Source organism: Dendrobates tinctorius, unplaced genomic scaffold, assembly GCF_039654945.1.
Source record: "Dendrobates tinctorius isolate UK_male_01 unplaced genomic scaffold, ASM3965494v1 ptg000049l, whole genome shotgun sequence".
Lineage (NCBI taxonomy): Eukaryota > Metazoa > Chordata > Amphibia > Anura > Dendrobatidae > Dendrobates > Dendrobates tinctorius.
Window position 1 is genome coordinate 25,900,432 of NW_027361717.1, and position 15,967 is coordinate 25,916,398.

General features: G+C 43.3%; 1 protein-coding gene across 1 annotated transcript in view; it reads right to left on the reverse strand.

The window, feature by feature from the left end:
• LOC141091158 (saxiphilin-like) overlaps positions 1–15,967 on the reverse strand; it is a 244,216-nt gene that overhangs the window by 198,032 nt on the left and 30,217 nt on the right. Inside the window, exons 3-4 of the mRNA XM_073576562.1 lie at positions 2,131–2,236; positions 306–518 (exon numbers count right to left, since the gene is read on the reverse strand). Of these exons, the coding sequence (XP_073432663.1) occupies positions 306–518; positions 2,131–2,236 (319 nt within the window). The remainder of the gene's footprint in view (positions 1–305; positions 519–2,130; positions 2,237–15,967) is intronic.

The following is a 15,967-nucleotide window of genomic DNA, read 5'->3' on the forward strand; positions in this document are numbered from 1 at the left end:
TTTACTTTTTCTGCTTGGTTTATGCTGTGCTTAAAAAACCAAGGACGTTCTTAAAGAAACATTGTTCCGTTTGTACCTTTGTGTCCAGCCAAGTGAGCCAATCTACCACAATATACAGTATATACATACATATTTATATATACACACATGTATATGATGACTGAGCAGTATTTGTTCTTCACTTGTTACGAATTTATATTTCAATAGCTTTCTCGACAGTTGCAAACAATATCATATAGTAAGTTATGGCATAACTAACCCAATGTAGATATTTTGTTCACAACACTTAATGAATAGACTAATACCTGTATCTTCACATGTTAGGTGCTTAGTGCCTGGTGGAGTTCTTGTTCCCTCGATCTCTTCACCATTTTCGTTAAGACACCAACAATAACCGGTGCTGCCATGACACTGCTTTGGAGCGTAGTTTCCCTTTTCATCACATTTTGGTAAAAATGCCCCTATCATCTTTTTTCCTCTGAGCACACTCTGGCGATGCCTCATACAAAGGGTATGTTCTATCCAAATAAAACAAATTGATCAGACAAGAAAGACTATTCACCTAATAGAGGTTATTATTTTTAATGGTGTAGTGCATTTAGCTTGAGCTCTAGGTGCTATAGACTGTGTTCTCTTCTTACAGTTATCAGCCTACTATGTCTGGTCAAATACATAGAATAATAGAGATTCTAATAACACCCTGATTTGGTGTTCCTGATTGGTACTATAAGCCCTCTAACATATATTTGAATAGTAGAGAGCTGCATTACCATTCAAGCCACTCAACAATCATATGGCACACAAATAAAGGAAGAATGCTCATAATATGCGGCCACTGCCTTTCAGGGCTTATCTACAGTATTCTATAATGCTGTAGATAAACCCCTGATCCGACCTGAAAGAAAAGAAAAATAAGTTTTACTATACTCACCCGGGGGGGGCAGTCCGGTCCTATGGGTGTCGCAGGTCCGGGTCCGGTGCCTCCCATCTTCTTGTGATGCCATCCTCCTGTTGCTTCATCACTCCCTGGCATCGCGCTCCTGCGCAGGTGTACTTCTAAGGTTGAGGGCAAAGTACTGCAGTGCGCAGGTGCCGGGAAAGGTCAGAGAGGCCCAGCGCCTGTGCACTGCAGTACTTTGCTCTGCCCTCAACCTTATAAATACGCCTGCACAGGAGCATGATGCCAGGGAGCGATGAAGCAAGCAGGAGGGCGGCAATGCAAGAAGATGGGAGGCGCTGGAGCTGGACCTGCGACACCCATCGGATGGGATCGCCCCCCTCGGGTCAGTATAATTAAACATATTTTTATTATTTTTCACGTTGGATTGGGGGCTTATCTACAGCATTATAGAATTCTGTAGATAAGCCCCGAAAGGCAGTGTCAGCATCTTATAGTGGCCAGAACAGGTGACAGGTTCCCTTTAAAGTTGCTTCAAATTCTCATCATAGTTTCCATCGGCAATTTTATCCCATAATTGTAGAGTGCTGAGAGGAACGCTTTCTGAATCCAAGCTTGTAAACATAGTTTTATGTCTGTCAGAGGCCACAGGATCGAAAAGGCTGCATCGGACAGACTTGGCAGAAGACACTCCATCTGGCATATTGGAGATGTGAACTTACAGCTGGGTCCACTGAATTACCGTACTTCCATGGAAGAGCTGCCAGCTGGACAGCTGGAGAAGTAAACCAGACCAAATGGGGTTTTCACATTGGGTCAATACCTGGAATTCACGCCAGGACAAAATCAGGAGGCTGGCCGTAAGAATGAACCAGAGCTGGAGGGGTTGTCACATTTTGTCAAAACAGGGAAGTCACGTCAGGAGGACAATTCAGGAGGCAAAATACAGGCCGAGGTCAGAGAACAGGATGTCACTGGCAGTCAGTCTGCTGGGGAGGGAAGAAGGGAGCCCCATCCATGTCTCCCAGCAGAGGGCTAATTACCTACCAACTCACTACGGCTAACACAAAATTGTTGTGTAGCCCCCAACATAAGGATAGGTCATCAAAATAGAAAACCTCCTTGTTGTGTTATCAGTTTGATTTTATCAGTTCTCTATTAATGAAAATAAAGTTTTGACAACTTTGGTTCTTTCAGAGCAATAAGAGGTTACTACTAATGTTAGCGCTCACCTCTCTCAGAATAAGCTTCAGTCATGATGGGCTTCAAATTAAAAGGATCCAATGAAGCTTTGTAAACATCTTTACTATCCAGAGAGATGGCATCTGCTTCTCCATTCTGAAATGCAAAAGGGTCATCACTGATAATGATTTCTTCTATTTGCTTTTTATTAACGTGAATCTGTCACCAGGTTTTTGATACATCATCTGAGAGCAGCATAATGTAGGAAAATAGACCTGATTCCAGCAATGTTATCACTTAGTTTACTGGGTGTAACAGAGCTCAGAAATCTAACCCCCACATACACACCACAACTCTCTATGTATATTGTATAGTGACAGTAAGCTCCTTATCAAAGGGGGAAGATGCGACCAGGGCTCGTTGCTATGTAGTTCAGTCAGGGATAATCTCCTAGAAGTAAAACCTTCAATGTATGTAAACCACAGCATACAGGAAAATAAGTGACACATCTCTGAAATCTGGTCTGAGCATTTACATTAGGCGGTCCCTCAGATTACATAGCAAAATCCTGCTGACAGATTCCCTTTAAGCAGATCACAACAATCACCAGCAATCAGTTGAATTAGGGACAAACATGCCTTTTGTGCAATCTGTGCTGCTGCACAGGGGCCCAATCAGTAAGGGGGCCACTACCACCTCCAAAGCAGTAAAAAGCTTTTGTCACAGACACATAATTGGACTTCACAGGGCCCATATACAGTTCTTGCACAGTGGCCCTCTTTTGTCTGCATCCGCCCCTGAGTTGAATCTATGAGTGAATCCATCAATAAATTTACTTCTTGCAATGCCATAGTAACCATTCTCTGCTGGGGCTAATATACAGTCATATGTCAAAGTTTAGGCACCCCTATTAATGTTAACCTTTTTTCTTTATAACAATTTTGGTTTTTGCAACAGCTATTTCAGTTTCATATATCTAATAACTGATGGACTCAGTTATATTTCTGGATTCAAATGAGGTTTATTGTACTAACGGAAAATGTGCAATCTGCATTTTAACAAAATTTGATGCGTGCAAAAGTATGGGCACCTCAACATAAAAGTGACATTAATATTTCGTAGATTCTCCTTTTGCAAAAATAACAGCCTCTAGTCGCTTCCTGTAGCTAGTAATGAGTTCCTGGATCCTGGATGAAGGTATTTGTGACCATTCCTGTTTACAAAACAATTCCAGTTCAGTTAAGTTTGATGGTCGCCGAGCATGGACAGCCCGCTTCAAATCATCCCACAGATGTTCAATGATATTCAGGTCTGGGGACTGAAATGGCCATTCCAGAACATTGTAATTGTTCCTCTGCATGAATGCCTGAGTAGATTTGGAGCGGTGTTTTGGATCACTGTCTTGCTGAAATATCCATCCCCTGCGTAACTTCAACTTTGTCACTGATTCTTGCACATTATTGTCAAGAATCTGCTGATACTGAGTTGAATCCATGCGACCCTCAACTTTAACAAGATTCCCGGTGCCGGCATTGGCCACACAGCCCCAAAGCATGATGGAACCTCCACCACATTTTACTGTGGGTATCAAGTTTTTCTTGGAATGCTGTGTTTTTTAGCCTCCATGCATAACGCCTTTTTGTATGACCAAACAACTCAATCTTTGTTTCATCAGTCCACAGGACCTTCTTCCAAAATGTAACTGGCTTGTCCAAATGTGCTTTTGCATACCTCAGGCGACTCTGTTTGTGGCGTGCTTCCAGAAACGGCTTCTTTCGCATCACTCTCCCATACAGCTTCTCCTTGTGCAGAGTGCGCTGTATTGACCGATGCACAGTGACACCATCTGCAGCAAGATGATGCTGCAGGTCTTTGGAGGTGGTCTGTGGATTGTCCTAGACTGTTTTCACCATTCTTCTTCTCTGCCTTTCTGATCTTTTTCTTGGCCTGCCACTTCTGGGCTTAACAAGAACTGTACCTGTGTTCTTCCATTTCCTTACTATGCTCCTCACAGTAGAAACTGACAGGTTAAATCTCTGAGACAACTTTTTGTATCCTTCCCCTGAAAAGCTATGTTGAATAATCTTTGTTGTCAGATCATTTGAGAGTTGTTTTGAGGAGCCCATGATGCCACTCTTCATAGGAGAATCAAATAGGAGAACTACTTGCAAGTGGCCACCTTAAATACCTTTTCTCATGATTTGAAACACCTGGCTATGAAGTTCAAAGCTCAATGAGGTTACAAAACCAATTTAGTGCTTCAGGAAGTCAGTAAAAAGTAGTTAGGAGTGTTCAAATCAAGAAAATGATAAGGGTGCCCATACGTTTGCACCGGTCAAATTTTGTTTAACCCTGCTGTACTGTTCGGGTCAATATGACCCAAAATGATTTTTGAGACCCTGCAGATTTTATTTAATGAGGATTTGAAACTAGTGGTTCCTTGACTTCTCATTTGTGGAGCTCTACATTTTTTTTTTTGTTTTTGTTTTTTTTTTTGTTTACTTTTTGCTACACGCTGATTGTTACACTTGTACTGTTTGGGTCAATATGACCCGATAGCATTTTATACTGTTCTACAGGTCTCTGATTATTTCTGACTGCAAAAGTTATGTTTTTTTATGTGTACTTCATCTCAAAATGGTGGTGGTTTCACTGTTCTTATCAGTAAGAAAGTCATTATCTAGTCTGTTTGTGAGAGAGGAGAAAGGTTTCATGAGATTTCTAGAGTACTGCGGTTTGATTCTAAAACAGATAGAATGGAAAGAAGAGCTAAAGATAAACTAGCCCCTATTAGAAATGTTTGGAATCAATGGGTAGAGATTCTACCAAAATTGTATAATAGTGGTGAAACTGTAACTGTTGATGAGCAACTGGTGGCATTCCGAGGTAGGTGCCCATTCAGACAATATATACCAATTAAGCCAGCAAAATATGGCATCAAGATCTGGACACTTTGCAACAGCAAAAGTTCATATGCTCTAAATGTTCAAGTGTATACAGGAAAAACCCCTGATGAAAGACCTGAAAAAAATACGGGTATGCGTGTTGTTCTCGATTTGACTCATGGACTAAAAGGACAAAATGTCACATGTGACAACTTTTTTTTACATCCTATCAACTAGGCCAGATGTTGAAGAAAAAACAACTTAGGCTACTTTCACACATCAGGTTTTCGGCGTCAGGAGCGATCCGGCGTCGTGCCGGAACGCCGGATCCGGCAAATGTTTTGTAAAACCTGATGTGCCGGATCCGGTTTTCTGCCGGATCCATCTTGTTCTTGACAGACAAAACCGGATCCGTCTCATCCGGTTCATCCGTTTTTCTATCCGTTTTTCGACGGATTACGCCGGATCCGGTTTTTAAAATTGACCCTTGTGGCCTTCCGAACGGGATTGGCTACTGGAAAACTATATATAGCGTGTTCCTACAGCCCTTCTTTGACAGGTTGTAGAGGAGAAAGTGCAGGTTGGAGAGAAGAGCAAGTTACTGGCGAAGATGGATGTTGTCATTGGAAATATTTTGAAGAATTTGGCGGATTTTATAGCGGAGGCGAATCGTTTGAGGGTGATTGTTCTGGAGAAGGAGAGAGCGAGACAGCAGCGCATCAGGCATCGTAGACGACGTTTGTGGATCCACCCCATCACAGCCAAGAGAATGACGCGTGGGGTCTATTCTACACTCTGCATGGACCTTCGACGAAACCCGGATAAATTTTTTGGATATGTTCGGATGAAAATGGAGAATTTTGATTACTTGGTGGAGTGCATTGCACACCTCATAAGAAAAGCGGACACCTATTGCCGCTTCTCTGTTTCACCCGCAGAGCGTCTGATGGTGACTTTAAGGTAAGCCACATTTATTGGATATGCTCGCATCAGAGCACACTTTCACTGCAATCTTGTTGGTGGTAGTTTGTATCTCCAAGTGTTATAGCTGAGTTTTGGTATGTAATGCTGTGATTTAAAACTAATTTATTGTTTTTTAATTCCCCACAGATTTCTTGCAACTGGAGAATCCCTTTCGTCACTGCATTTCCAGTACAGACTCGGGATTTCCACCATATCTGGAATAGTGAAGTACACATGCCGTGCACTGTGGGACTCCTTAGCTGAAGAGTTTTTACCAGAGCCCACAACAGAGAGGTGGATTGAAATTGCTGACAAGTTTCAACAGATATGTCAGTTTCCCAACTGCTTGGGCGCTGTGGACGGGAAACATATCCGCATTGTAAAGCCAGCCGGATCGGGATCAGAATATTTCAATTACAAGAAATATTTTTCAATTGTCCTCATGGCCATCGCTGACGCGGAATACAAATTTATTGCTGTTGATATTGGGGCCTATGGCCACTCCAATGACTCTCAAGTTTTCAAACTGTCTGCCATGGGGCGTAAACTGTATGGAAACACCTTCCAGTTCCCACCACCTAGACCGCTGCCGCAAACATCTGGTCCACCTATGCCATTTGTCTGTGTAGGGGATGAAGCCTTCCAGCTGTCAGAACACCTTTTGAAACCGTACTCTAGCAGAGGATTGACAAGACCAAAACGCATTTTTAATTACCGCCTCACAAGAGCAAGAAGAATGGTTGAATGTACCTTTGGTATTCTGACAGCCAAATGGCGGGACCTATTGACTGCGATCAACCTCAAGACAGAAACTGTTGACGAGGTGATCAAAGCTTGCGTGGTACTCCACAATTTTGTTATCTGCAAGGAACCCATTTCCATTGAGGACACCTCTGAAGAAACCACCTTGCAAGATTACCATGACATTACCACTAGAAGTTCTGTGACGGTTTCAGTAATGAGGGACAATTTTGCACTATACTTTATGTCACCTCAAGGCAGAGTACACTGGCAGGATGACAGAGTGTGAAAGATTTGTGCCCTAACCAAACTTGTGTACCTTCTGTACCAACAGTATATACCTTTGCCAACCAAAGTTGGCTATCTTGTCATGGTCTCTATTTTTAGCTTTAGGCCACAGGTGTGTACCTGGTTGTGTTTTATGCAAAGTATTTCACCTTTTAACAAAAGTTGTGTACATTGTTAGGAAATCACCAACAATAAACACAACTTTTTAGGTGAAATACTTTGCTTCAAACACAACCAGGAACACAACTGTGGCAAAAAGCTAAAATTTACCCACAGTTATATACCTGGTTTTGAATACCTTTTTACCTTTTAAATACCCTGTATTTAACCTTTTTTTTAACATATTTCGCCGCAGAAAGAAATGACAGACAACCAGTGAAAAACAATAATTTAACTTTTATTTAAAATATTTTTTTTTTGTAAACTGTTTTTAAAGTTAAAAAAACTTTTTTAATAAAGGTTTGAAACCAACTGGGCATTTTTATTACAAAACACATCATAAATCTGTGTAGTGTGGGGTGGAAATACTGCTGGAGGGGCTGCGGGACACTTCGACAATGGGAGTGTGGAGAGAGGACTGGGATCGTGGTGGGGAAGGAACAGTTAGAGGTGATGGTGTGGAAAAAGCTACAGAATGGGTGGACATGTGGGAGGCAGAAGAGGTGGTGGGCGGTGGAGTGGAGGGTTGGGCAGGGACTGTAGGAGCAGATGATGTTGATGGAAAGTTGTATGGGGAAGGAGTTTGGTACGGGGAAGGAGTTTGGTACAGGGAAGGAGTTTGGTAGGGGGCAGGTTGCTGGAAGTGGGGAGATGTCTGGTACTGGGGAGGTTGCTGGTACTGGGGAGGTTGCTGGTACTGGGGAGGTTGCTGGTATGTAATAGGAGGGGGAGGATGGAAAGTGGCTGGAGGGGGTGCAGATGTAATAGGAGGGGGAGGATGGAAAGTGGCTGGAGGGGGTGCAGGTGGAGGAACTACAGTGGTGGGAGGTGGAGGTTGGGAGGTAACCTGCTGTAGAGCACCGTGGCACGAATGCATTACATGCATCTGCTGGGTAGGAGATAGCGTTTCCATGCGCTCCACAAAAGACCTGAAAAAGGTGTGGTTTGGCGAAGATCTTGCTTCTGAATGCATGGTTTGCAGAAGTGTCTTCACCTCCAGAATGCTGGAGTTGATCTGCTGAAAGCCTGCGGAGATTTGCTCTGACAAGACTTTTAGACAGTTCTGGAAAGATGCATTCAGATGCAAGAACTCTGGCGCATAACTCTTTTCCTGACCCCTCTGCCACTGCCGCCCAGTACCCTCAGGTGTACTAGAGGTGGCAGGGGCAGAAGGGTGGGGTAAAGGGAAAGCGATCTCCTCACCAGCAGCTTCATGTAATGTAGGCGGCCACGATGCTCCTGTGCTGGTGGATGGGACAGATGGGTCGAATGTGTGGGAAGGCTGGGAAGGTGCAGATGTACCGGGGCGGTCGAAGTGTCCCTCGGTGCCGGTCTCCTCAGGGATCGCCTCAGAAGGGTCCAATCGTGCAGGCTCCCGAGTGCTGCTCACCGTGCTGTGGAATAAAGAGGAAAAAAAACAATTAAAATAGTGACATGGTATGGCCCTGGCTGAAAAAAAAAAAGTTACATCTAAACATTTTTTTGTCACATGTGGTGTGTAATATTTACCTTCTGGTGAGCATTGTTTCCCGGAGGAACGACAGGGCTCGTGTGTACTTGTACTTGCTCCTGCGTCCTCCAGATCCACTCGGGGCCCGCATCTCTTTATTGAACTCCTTCTTGAAACGATTCCTCACAGACTGCCACCGCTTCACAATTCTCTCCCCTGAAACGAGAAAGGACAAAGTGGTTAGTATACAATATCAGTGTTTCCCAAACTCCAGTCCTCATGGTCCCCAGGGGTCATGTTTTCAGGATTTCCAAAGTAAATAGAAATCCTGAACACATGATCCGTGGGGACCACGAGGACTGGAGTTCGGGAAACACTGGTTTAAATCAAGCAACCGGTACTGTATATACTTACTCTCTTTAATCTGGGCCCGAGCTTCGAGGTCCTCCCAGCGGTCCACAAGGAGCGAACAGATTTCCTCCCAGAGTCGTCGGGTAACGATAAGGTCAGCGTGGCGGCGGTCAGCCATATTCCAGAGCGCCTCCCTTTCTCTGACGAGATCGATGAGGTGGTCCACATCGATTCCTCCATCCTCACCGTCAGAGTCGGGAGCACGCTGTGAAGGCTGTTAAAGAAAAAGACAAAAATAACATAATTAGCCTCCACAAAAGAAATGAAATAAAAAGTGCAAAAAAACAAAGCAAAAATATTTATACTTACACGCTGGTGACCGCCGCGTTGCTGTCGCCGACGACCCTGGGAGGCACTGCGAGGACCTCTTGGCCGAGCACCAGATTGGGAAGACTAGAGAAGAAAACAAAAAATGTTATGTCTTTGGATGTAGGCATTTGTTTGCTGTGTGTGGTCTGCAGAACATTGTTTTCTATGTGTTGTGTGTAGTGTGATGTTGTGTTTCTGCGTTTGATGCAAAAAACTTACCAATTGTGAGCCCACTCCAAGTGTCTGTCCACCCCTTCCTTCTTCTTCTGGGAGCTCCTCTTCATCTTGTGATTCCTGTTTTGAAATTAAAGGCAATGAATAGACATATATTACAGAGATGATGGATTTTGGAAATAAAAACTTACCGTCAAACGCTGACGATGCGAGGGAGGGCTCCCAGAAGAAGATGTGCTGTCTTCCTGATGGCCAGACTCCATGGCTGTGGGTGGTGTTCCTGCTGCTGCCATTGCTGCTGCTGCTGCATTTATTGGGCGGCTGTTTAATAAAGAGAAACAAAGGGCCAATGAATATCTTGATATTCCATAGCCCTAGTTTGGAGGAATGGGGATTTGATAATTACCGTCTCTCATCTGCTGCTGGACTCCCCTCCCGTTGTTCAGCATGCTGCTCCATTTGGGGTGGTGGTGGTCGTGCTGATGGTGCTGCTGCAGATGTCTCCTGCCTTCTCCTGCTCCTGGTTCTTGGCTTGGGTGGCATGTTGGGTGTGGCTGAGGGTCCCACTGTCTTGCTTTTATATATGTCTTGTGGGCAGAGCTACTGAGCATGCTCAGACCAAAAAAACCGTATCCGGCCACCGGATCCGGCTATCGCCGGATCAGGCGCATTGCGGCGCTCATAGGCTTTCATTGTGTGAAAAAGCCGGACACGCCGGATCCGGCGTGTCCGGCTTTTTCGCCGGAGACAAAATACGTTACAGTAGCCGTTTTTTCCAGACGCCGGATCGCGTCACATTGCCGGATCCGGCGAAAATCGGATGAAACACATGGCCATCCGGCTCGATCCGGCTCTAATGCAAGTCAATGGAGGGGAAACCGGATCCGGCATTGCATTTCGCCGGATCCGGTTTCTGTCAAAAGCGCCGGATCGCGCCTGACGGCGAAAATCTGATGTGTGAAAGAGGCCTTACCATGCTGGGTACTATGAGAAAAAACAAACCTGAACTACCGCAAGGTATCCTTAGCAAGAGAGAGGTGTACAGTTCTACTTTTTATTTTTCTGGAAATACAACTGTTGTTTCTTATGTTCCAAAAACAAACAAACAGGTAATTCTAATGAGCACAATGCACCATGACAATGCCGTAAGTGATAGAGAAGACAGAAAGCCTGACATTATTTTGGATTATAATGCCACAAAGGGAGCAGTTGATACTTTAGACCAAGCAATATCAACATATACATGCAAGCGTAAAACCAATCGGTGGCCAATGATTTTATTTTATAACATACTGGACGTTTCTGCATACAATGCATTTGTCTTATGGAGAGAAATTGACCCCGATTGGAACCGGAATAAGCTGCATAAAAGAAGATTATTTCTTGAGGAATTGGGAAAATCCCTGGTGAGGCCATATATTGAGAGCAGAAAAGTGACCCCCAGAAGTGATGGAGCAACAGCCATTGTAAAAAGTGTCCAGCATGCTCAAGAAAGAGACTCCACATCCACGGCCTCCACCAGCACAGCTACCAGCAGCACAGCTACCAGCAAAAAAAGGAAGAGATGTAGCTTCTGTCCATCTTCCTGTGACAATAAGACTAATCTGACATGTGCTGGATGTTCAAAATATCTGTGTAAAGGACATGTGTCTTATTATTGTGTTCAGTGTAAAAACGCATGAACATGTTCAGTTTTTTCTTTTTTCTTTCTAAAAATGTTGAAGTTTTTATGATTTTTCATTTGTTGATTTATAAAATTTGTTTTCAAAAAGTTAAATTTCATGTTTAAGTAATAGTAATGTAAAGCTTCTTTGTTATTTGTGTGCAGAATGTCAACAATCGAAGATAATTGCAAAAAGCCTGTGTAACCTTTTTATGAAAAAAAATAAATAATTAAGTTTGAATTTAAATTTTTCATTTGTTTATGTTCACATACAGTATTTTAATGAAAAAAGTATTCAAATAAAACAATTAGAGTAGCTAAAAATCAAGAATTAATAGGTCGGGTCATATTGACCCGGGAACAGTACAAGTGTATAGCAAATGCGAACAGAACAGCAGGGTTAAATGCAGATTGCACATTTTCTGTTAGTACAATAAACCTCATTTGAATCCAGAAATATAACTGAGTCCATCAGTTATTAGATATATGAAACTGAAATAGCTGTTGCAAAAACCAAAATTGTTATAAAGAAAAAAGGTTAACATTAATAGGGGTGCCCAAACTTTAACATATGACTGTATTTCTGAAAAGGAAGTCAGTTCTATCAAAATATTAATATAAAATTATTAAAATACCTATAAAAGGTCCATTGTAAATAGATTAGTAAGTCAAAACAATCAACCAAACAGAAGAAAACAGACCTAAAAATGAGCTTTTATTTGTATTTCTTTACAAAAAGCTCAAATTCAATAAATGATACAAACCTTGATGAGTGGATCAGACATTGGTTCTCATATACCAGGTTTAAAAAGATATTTAGAAAATAGTTTAAGGGATATTAATATTCCGTTTGAGACTAAGTCAAACATATATTAATAATATCATAACATATACAGACACCTGCCATTACTCTGAAATAGAGCATACAATATCTATTATCAGACAGGGTGAGCCAACGTATACCCTAGGATTTTTAGGTCTGTTTTCTTTTGCTTGTTTTTTTTTATCAGCAAGAGGACCAGTATACAGTGGGTACAGAAAAGATTCAGACCCCTTTAAATTTTTCACTCTTTGTTTCATTGCAGCCATTTGGTAAATTCAAAAAAGTTCTTTTTTTTTCTCATTAATGTACACTCTGCACCCCATCTTGACTGAAAAAACACAGAAATGTAGAAATTTATTTTTGCAAATTTGTTAAAATAGAAAAACTAAAATATGACATGGTTTATAAGTATTCAGACCCTTTGCTCAGACACTCATATATAAGTCACATGCTGACCATTTCCTTGTGATCCTCCTTGAGATGGTTCTACTCCTTCATTGGAGTCCAGCTGTGTTTAATTAAACTGATAGGACTTGATTTGTAAAGGAACACACCTATCTATATAAGACCTCACAGTGCATGTCATACCAAATGAGAATCATGAGGTCAAAGGAACTGGCCAAGGAGCTCAGAGACAGAATTTTGACAAGGCACACATCCGGCCAAGGTTACAAAAGAATTTCTTCAGTACTCAAGGTACCTAAGAGCACAGTGGCCTCCATAATCCTTAAACGGAAGAAGTTTGGGACCACCAGAAGTCTTCCTAGACTGGGCCATCCAGCCAAACTGAGCAATCGTGGGACAAAAGCCTTGATGAGAGAGGTAAAGAAGAACCCCAGGATCAATGTGGATGAGCTCCACAGATGCAGTAAGGAGATGGGAGAAGGTTCCACAAAATCAACTAACACTGCCTCCCTCCACCAGTCAGGCCTTTATGGCAGAGTGGCCCAGTGGAACCCTCTCCTCAGTGCAAGACATATGAAAGCCCGCATAGAGCTTGCTAAAAACACATGAAGGACTCTCAGACTATGAGAAATAAGAATCTCTGGTCTGATAAGACAAAGATAGAACTTTTTGGTTATAATTTTAAGTGGTATTTGTCGCGAAAATCAGGCACTACTCATCACCTGCCCAATACAATCCCAACAGTGAAACTGTCACGCGGGGCTTAGGACAACTAAGGCAGAAATACCTGGGGCCCCTGTGGTGTCCCTTTCACTAGGGGAAACCCTGTCTGACCCTCAACCCAGGGTTTTTGCTGAAGGTGCAAATGCCTGAGCCTCCACCCTTTCCTTATCTCCTGCTCAGCCCTGCACTTAACCCTCCACCCTCCACCCAGTGAGGAGACACACCACCAAAGCTCCCACACAAATAAGACAGACAGGGAGAACTTAAACTGCACTGCGCCGCACACACACAGGAATATACAGTAATGTGAACAGGGCACAACTAAACACAAATATGGGAAGGAGAAAGGATAACGACGGATCATACGACACCAGATACGAATCTCTCTCTCTGCAACACCTCCACTCCAGACCGGAACCACTTGGTATGAAAACACAAGCTATAATCAGCGACGCCCATATGCCAGTATGACTATTTAAAGACCGTGGGCGTGACTAACCTTCCAACCTGGTCTCCAGCAGGATTAACCCCCGAGAGCCTGAAGATCAAGCCGGCGCCACTGAGGCTATAGTGGCTGGAGGTGGAACTACCTCTGCCTGCCGGACGCTGTGGTGTGAACAGCGTCCGACATGACAGAAACATGGTGGTGGCAGCATCATGCTATGGGGGTGTTTATCAGCTGCAGGGACAGGATGACTGGTTGCAATTGAAGAAAACATGAATGCGGCCAAGTACAGAGATATCCTGGATGAAAACCTCTTCCAGAGTGCTCTCGACCTCAGACTTGGCGGAAGGCTCACCTTCCAACAAGACAATGACCCTAAGCACACAGCTAAAATAACAAAGGAGTGGCTTCAGAACAACTCTGTGACCATTCTTGACTGGCCCAGACAGAGCCCTGACCTAAACCCAATTGAGCATCTTTGGAGAGACCTGAAAATTGCTGTCCACCAACGTTCACCATCCAACCTGACGGAACTGGAGAGGATCTGCAAGGAAGAATGGCAGAGGGTCCCCAAATCCAGGTGTGAAAAACTTGTTGCATCATTCACAAAAAGACTCATGGCTGGACTAGCTCAAAAGGCTGCTTCTACTCAATAATTTCAAAGTTTCTCCAATTTTTCGGACTGACTGACCTTCATTTCTTAAAGTAATGATGGCCACTCATTTTTCTTTACTTAGTTGCTTTTTTCTTGCCATAATACAAATTCTAACAGTCTATTCAGTAGGACTATCAGCTGTGTATCCACCAGACTGCTGCACAACACAACTGCTGGTCCCAACCCCATTTAGAAGGCAAGAAATCCCACTTATTAAACCTGACAGGGCACACCTGTGAAGTGAAAACCATTTCCGGTGACTACCTCTTGAAGCTCATCAAGAGAATGCCAAGAGTGTGCAAAGCAGTAATCAAAGCAAAAGGTGGCTACTTTGAAGAACCTATAATATAAGACATATTTTCAGTTGTTTCACACTTTTTTGTTAATTACATAATTCCACATGTGTTAATTCATAGCTTTGATGCCTTCAGAGTGGACCCACAATTTTCATAGTCATGAAAACTCTTTGAATGAGAAGGTGTGTCCAAACTTTTGGTCTGTACTGTATATGTGTATATATATATATATATATATATATATATATATATATATATATATATACATATATTTCCTAGAGTTCTACATAGCAGAATAGCCACAAAATCAATTGCCGGCTTTTGTAAAATCAGTCCCCAACCCGACATGAAATGACACATGGTTTACGTAATTTGTCAACCAGAGAGATAAAGCAGGTGAGTGAGGGCAGATTTTAATAGCCATGAGAGGGACCATTGTTTTTGGCCCCCCCTGCTACAAAAATCTGCCCCCAGACACCCCAGAAAAGGTGCATCTATAAGATGTGCCAATTCTGGCACTTATCCTCTCTATTCCCATTGCCCTGTAGCGGTGTCTAATGGGTTAATATAACAAAGGGTTAATGTCACCATTCGATTGTAAGGGATTACAGTTCAGGTGGTAGAAACATGAACACAACAGGAGACCTGGTAACTGTTGCCAACCAATCATTTAACACAGGAGCTAGTGTTTTACTCTGTGCAGACGGCACTTTTGAGCAACAACTGGAGGTGTTGGAGCCCAGGTTCAATCAGGGTTTAGGCCGAGGCCTAATTGGAGCAAGTTTTATATCTGATGTAGTTTGAATGTGGAGGCAGCAGGAGACTTTGCCGGACACACAGCAGGGGAGCAGCTGGCGTTACTGAACCCCACTAACACAGGAGCTAGTGTTTTTCTCTGTGCAGATGGCACTTCTGAGCAACAACTGACGGTGTTGGAGCCCAGGGATTACAGTTCAGGTGGTAGAAACATGAACACAATAGGAGACCTGGATACTGTTGCCAACCAATTATTTATTCTGGAAGAGGACTGGCAAATTCCGACGAGATCCAGGCCTTGTTCATTTTCAGAAAAGTAAGCCGGTCAATGTTATCGGAGGATAGTCGCGTGCGACGGTCTGTTAGTACACCACCTGCGGCACTAAAGACGCGTTCCGATAATACACTAGCAGCAGGGCAAGCCAGCACCTCCAATGCATACTGGCTAAGCTCTGGCCATGTATCCAGCTTAGAGACCCAAAACTTGAAGGGGGAAGAGCCGTCTTGGAGTACACTGAGAGGGCAAGACATGTAGTCTGTCACCATCTAACGGAAACGTTGCCTCCTGCTGACTGGAGCCGTCTGTGATGGTGTAGACATTTGTGGCGGGCACACAAAACTTTGCCACATTTGGGCCATACTGGTCTTGCCTTGTGCTGAGGCGCTGTCTGTGCTCCCTCTTTGTGCAGAGCTTCCTCCACTGCCTCAACGCACAGAGCTGCTTTGTAAAGCACTAGCAGC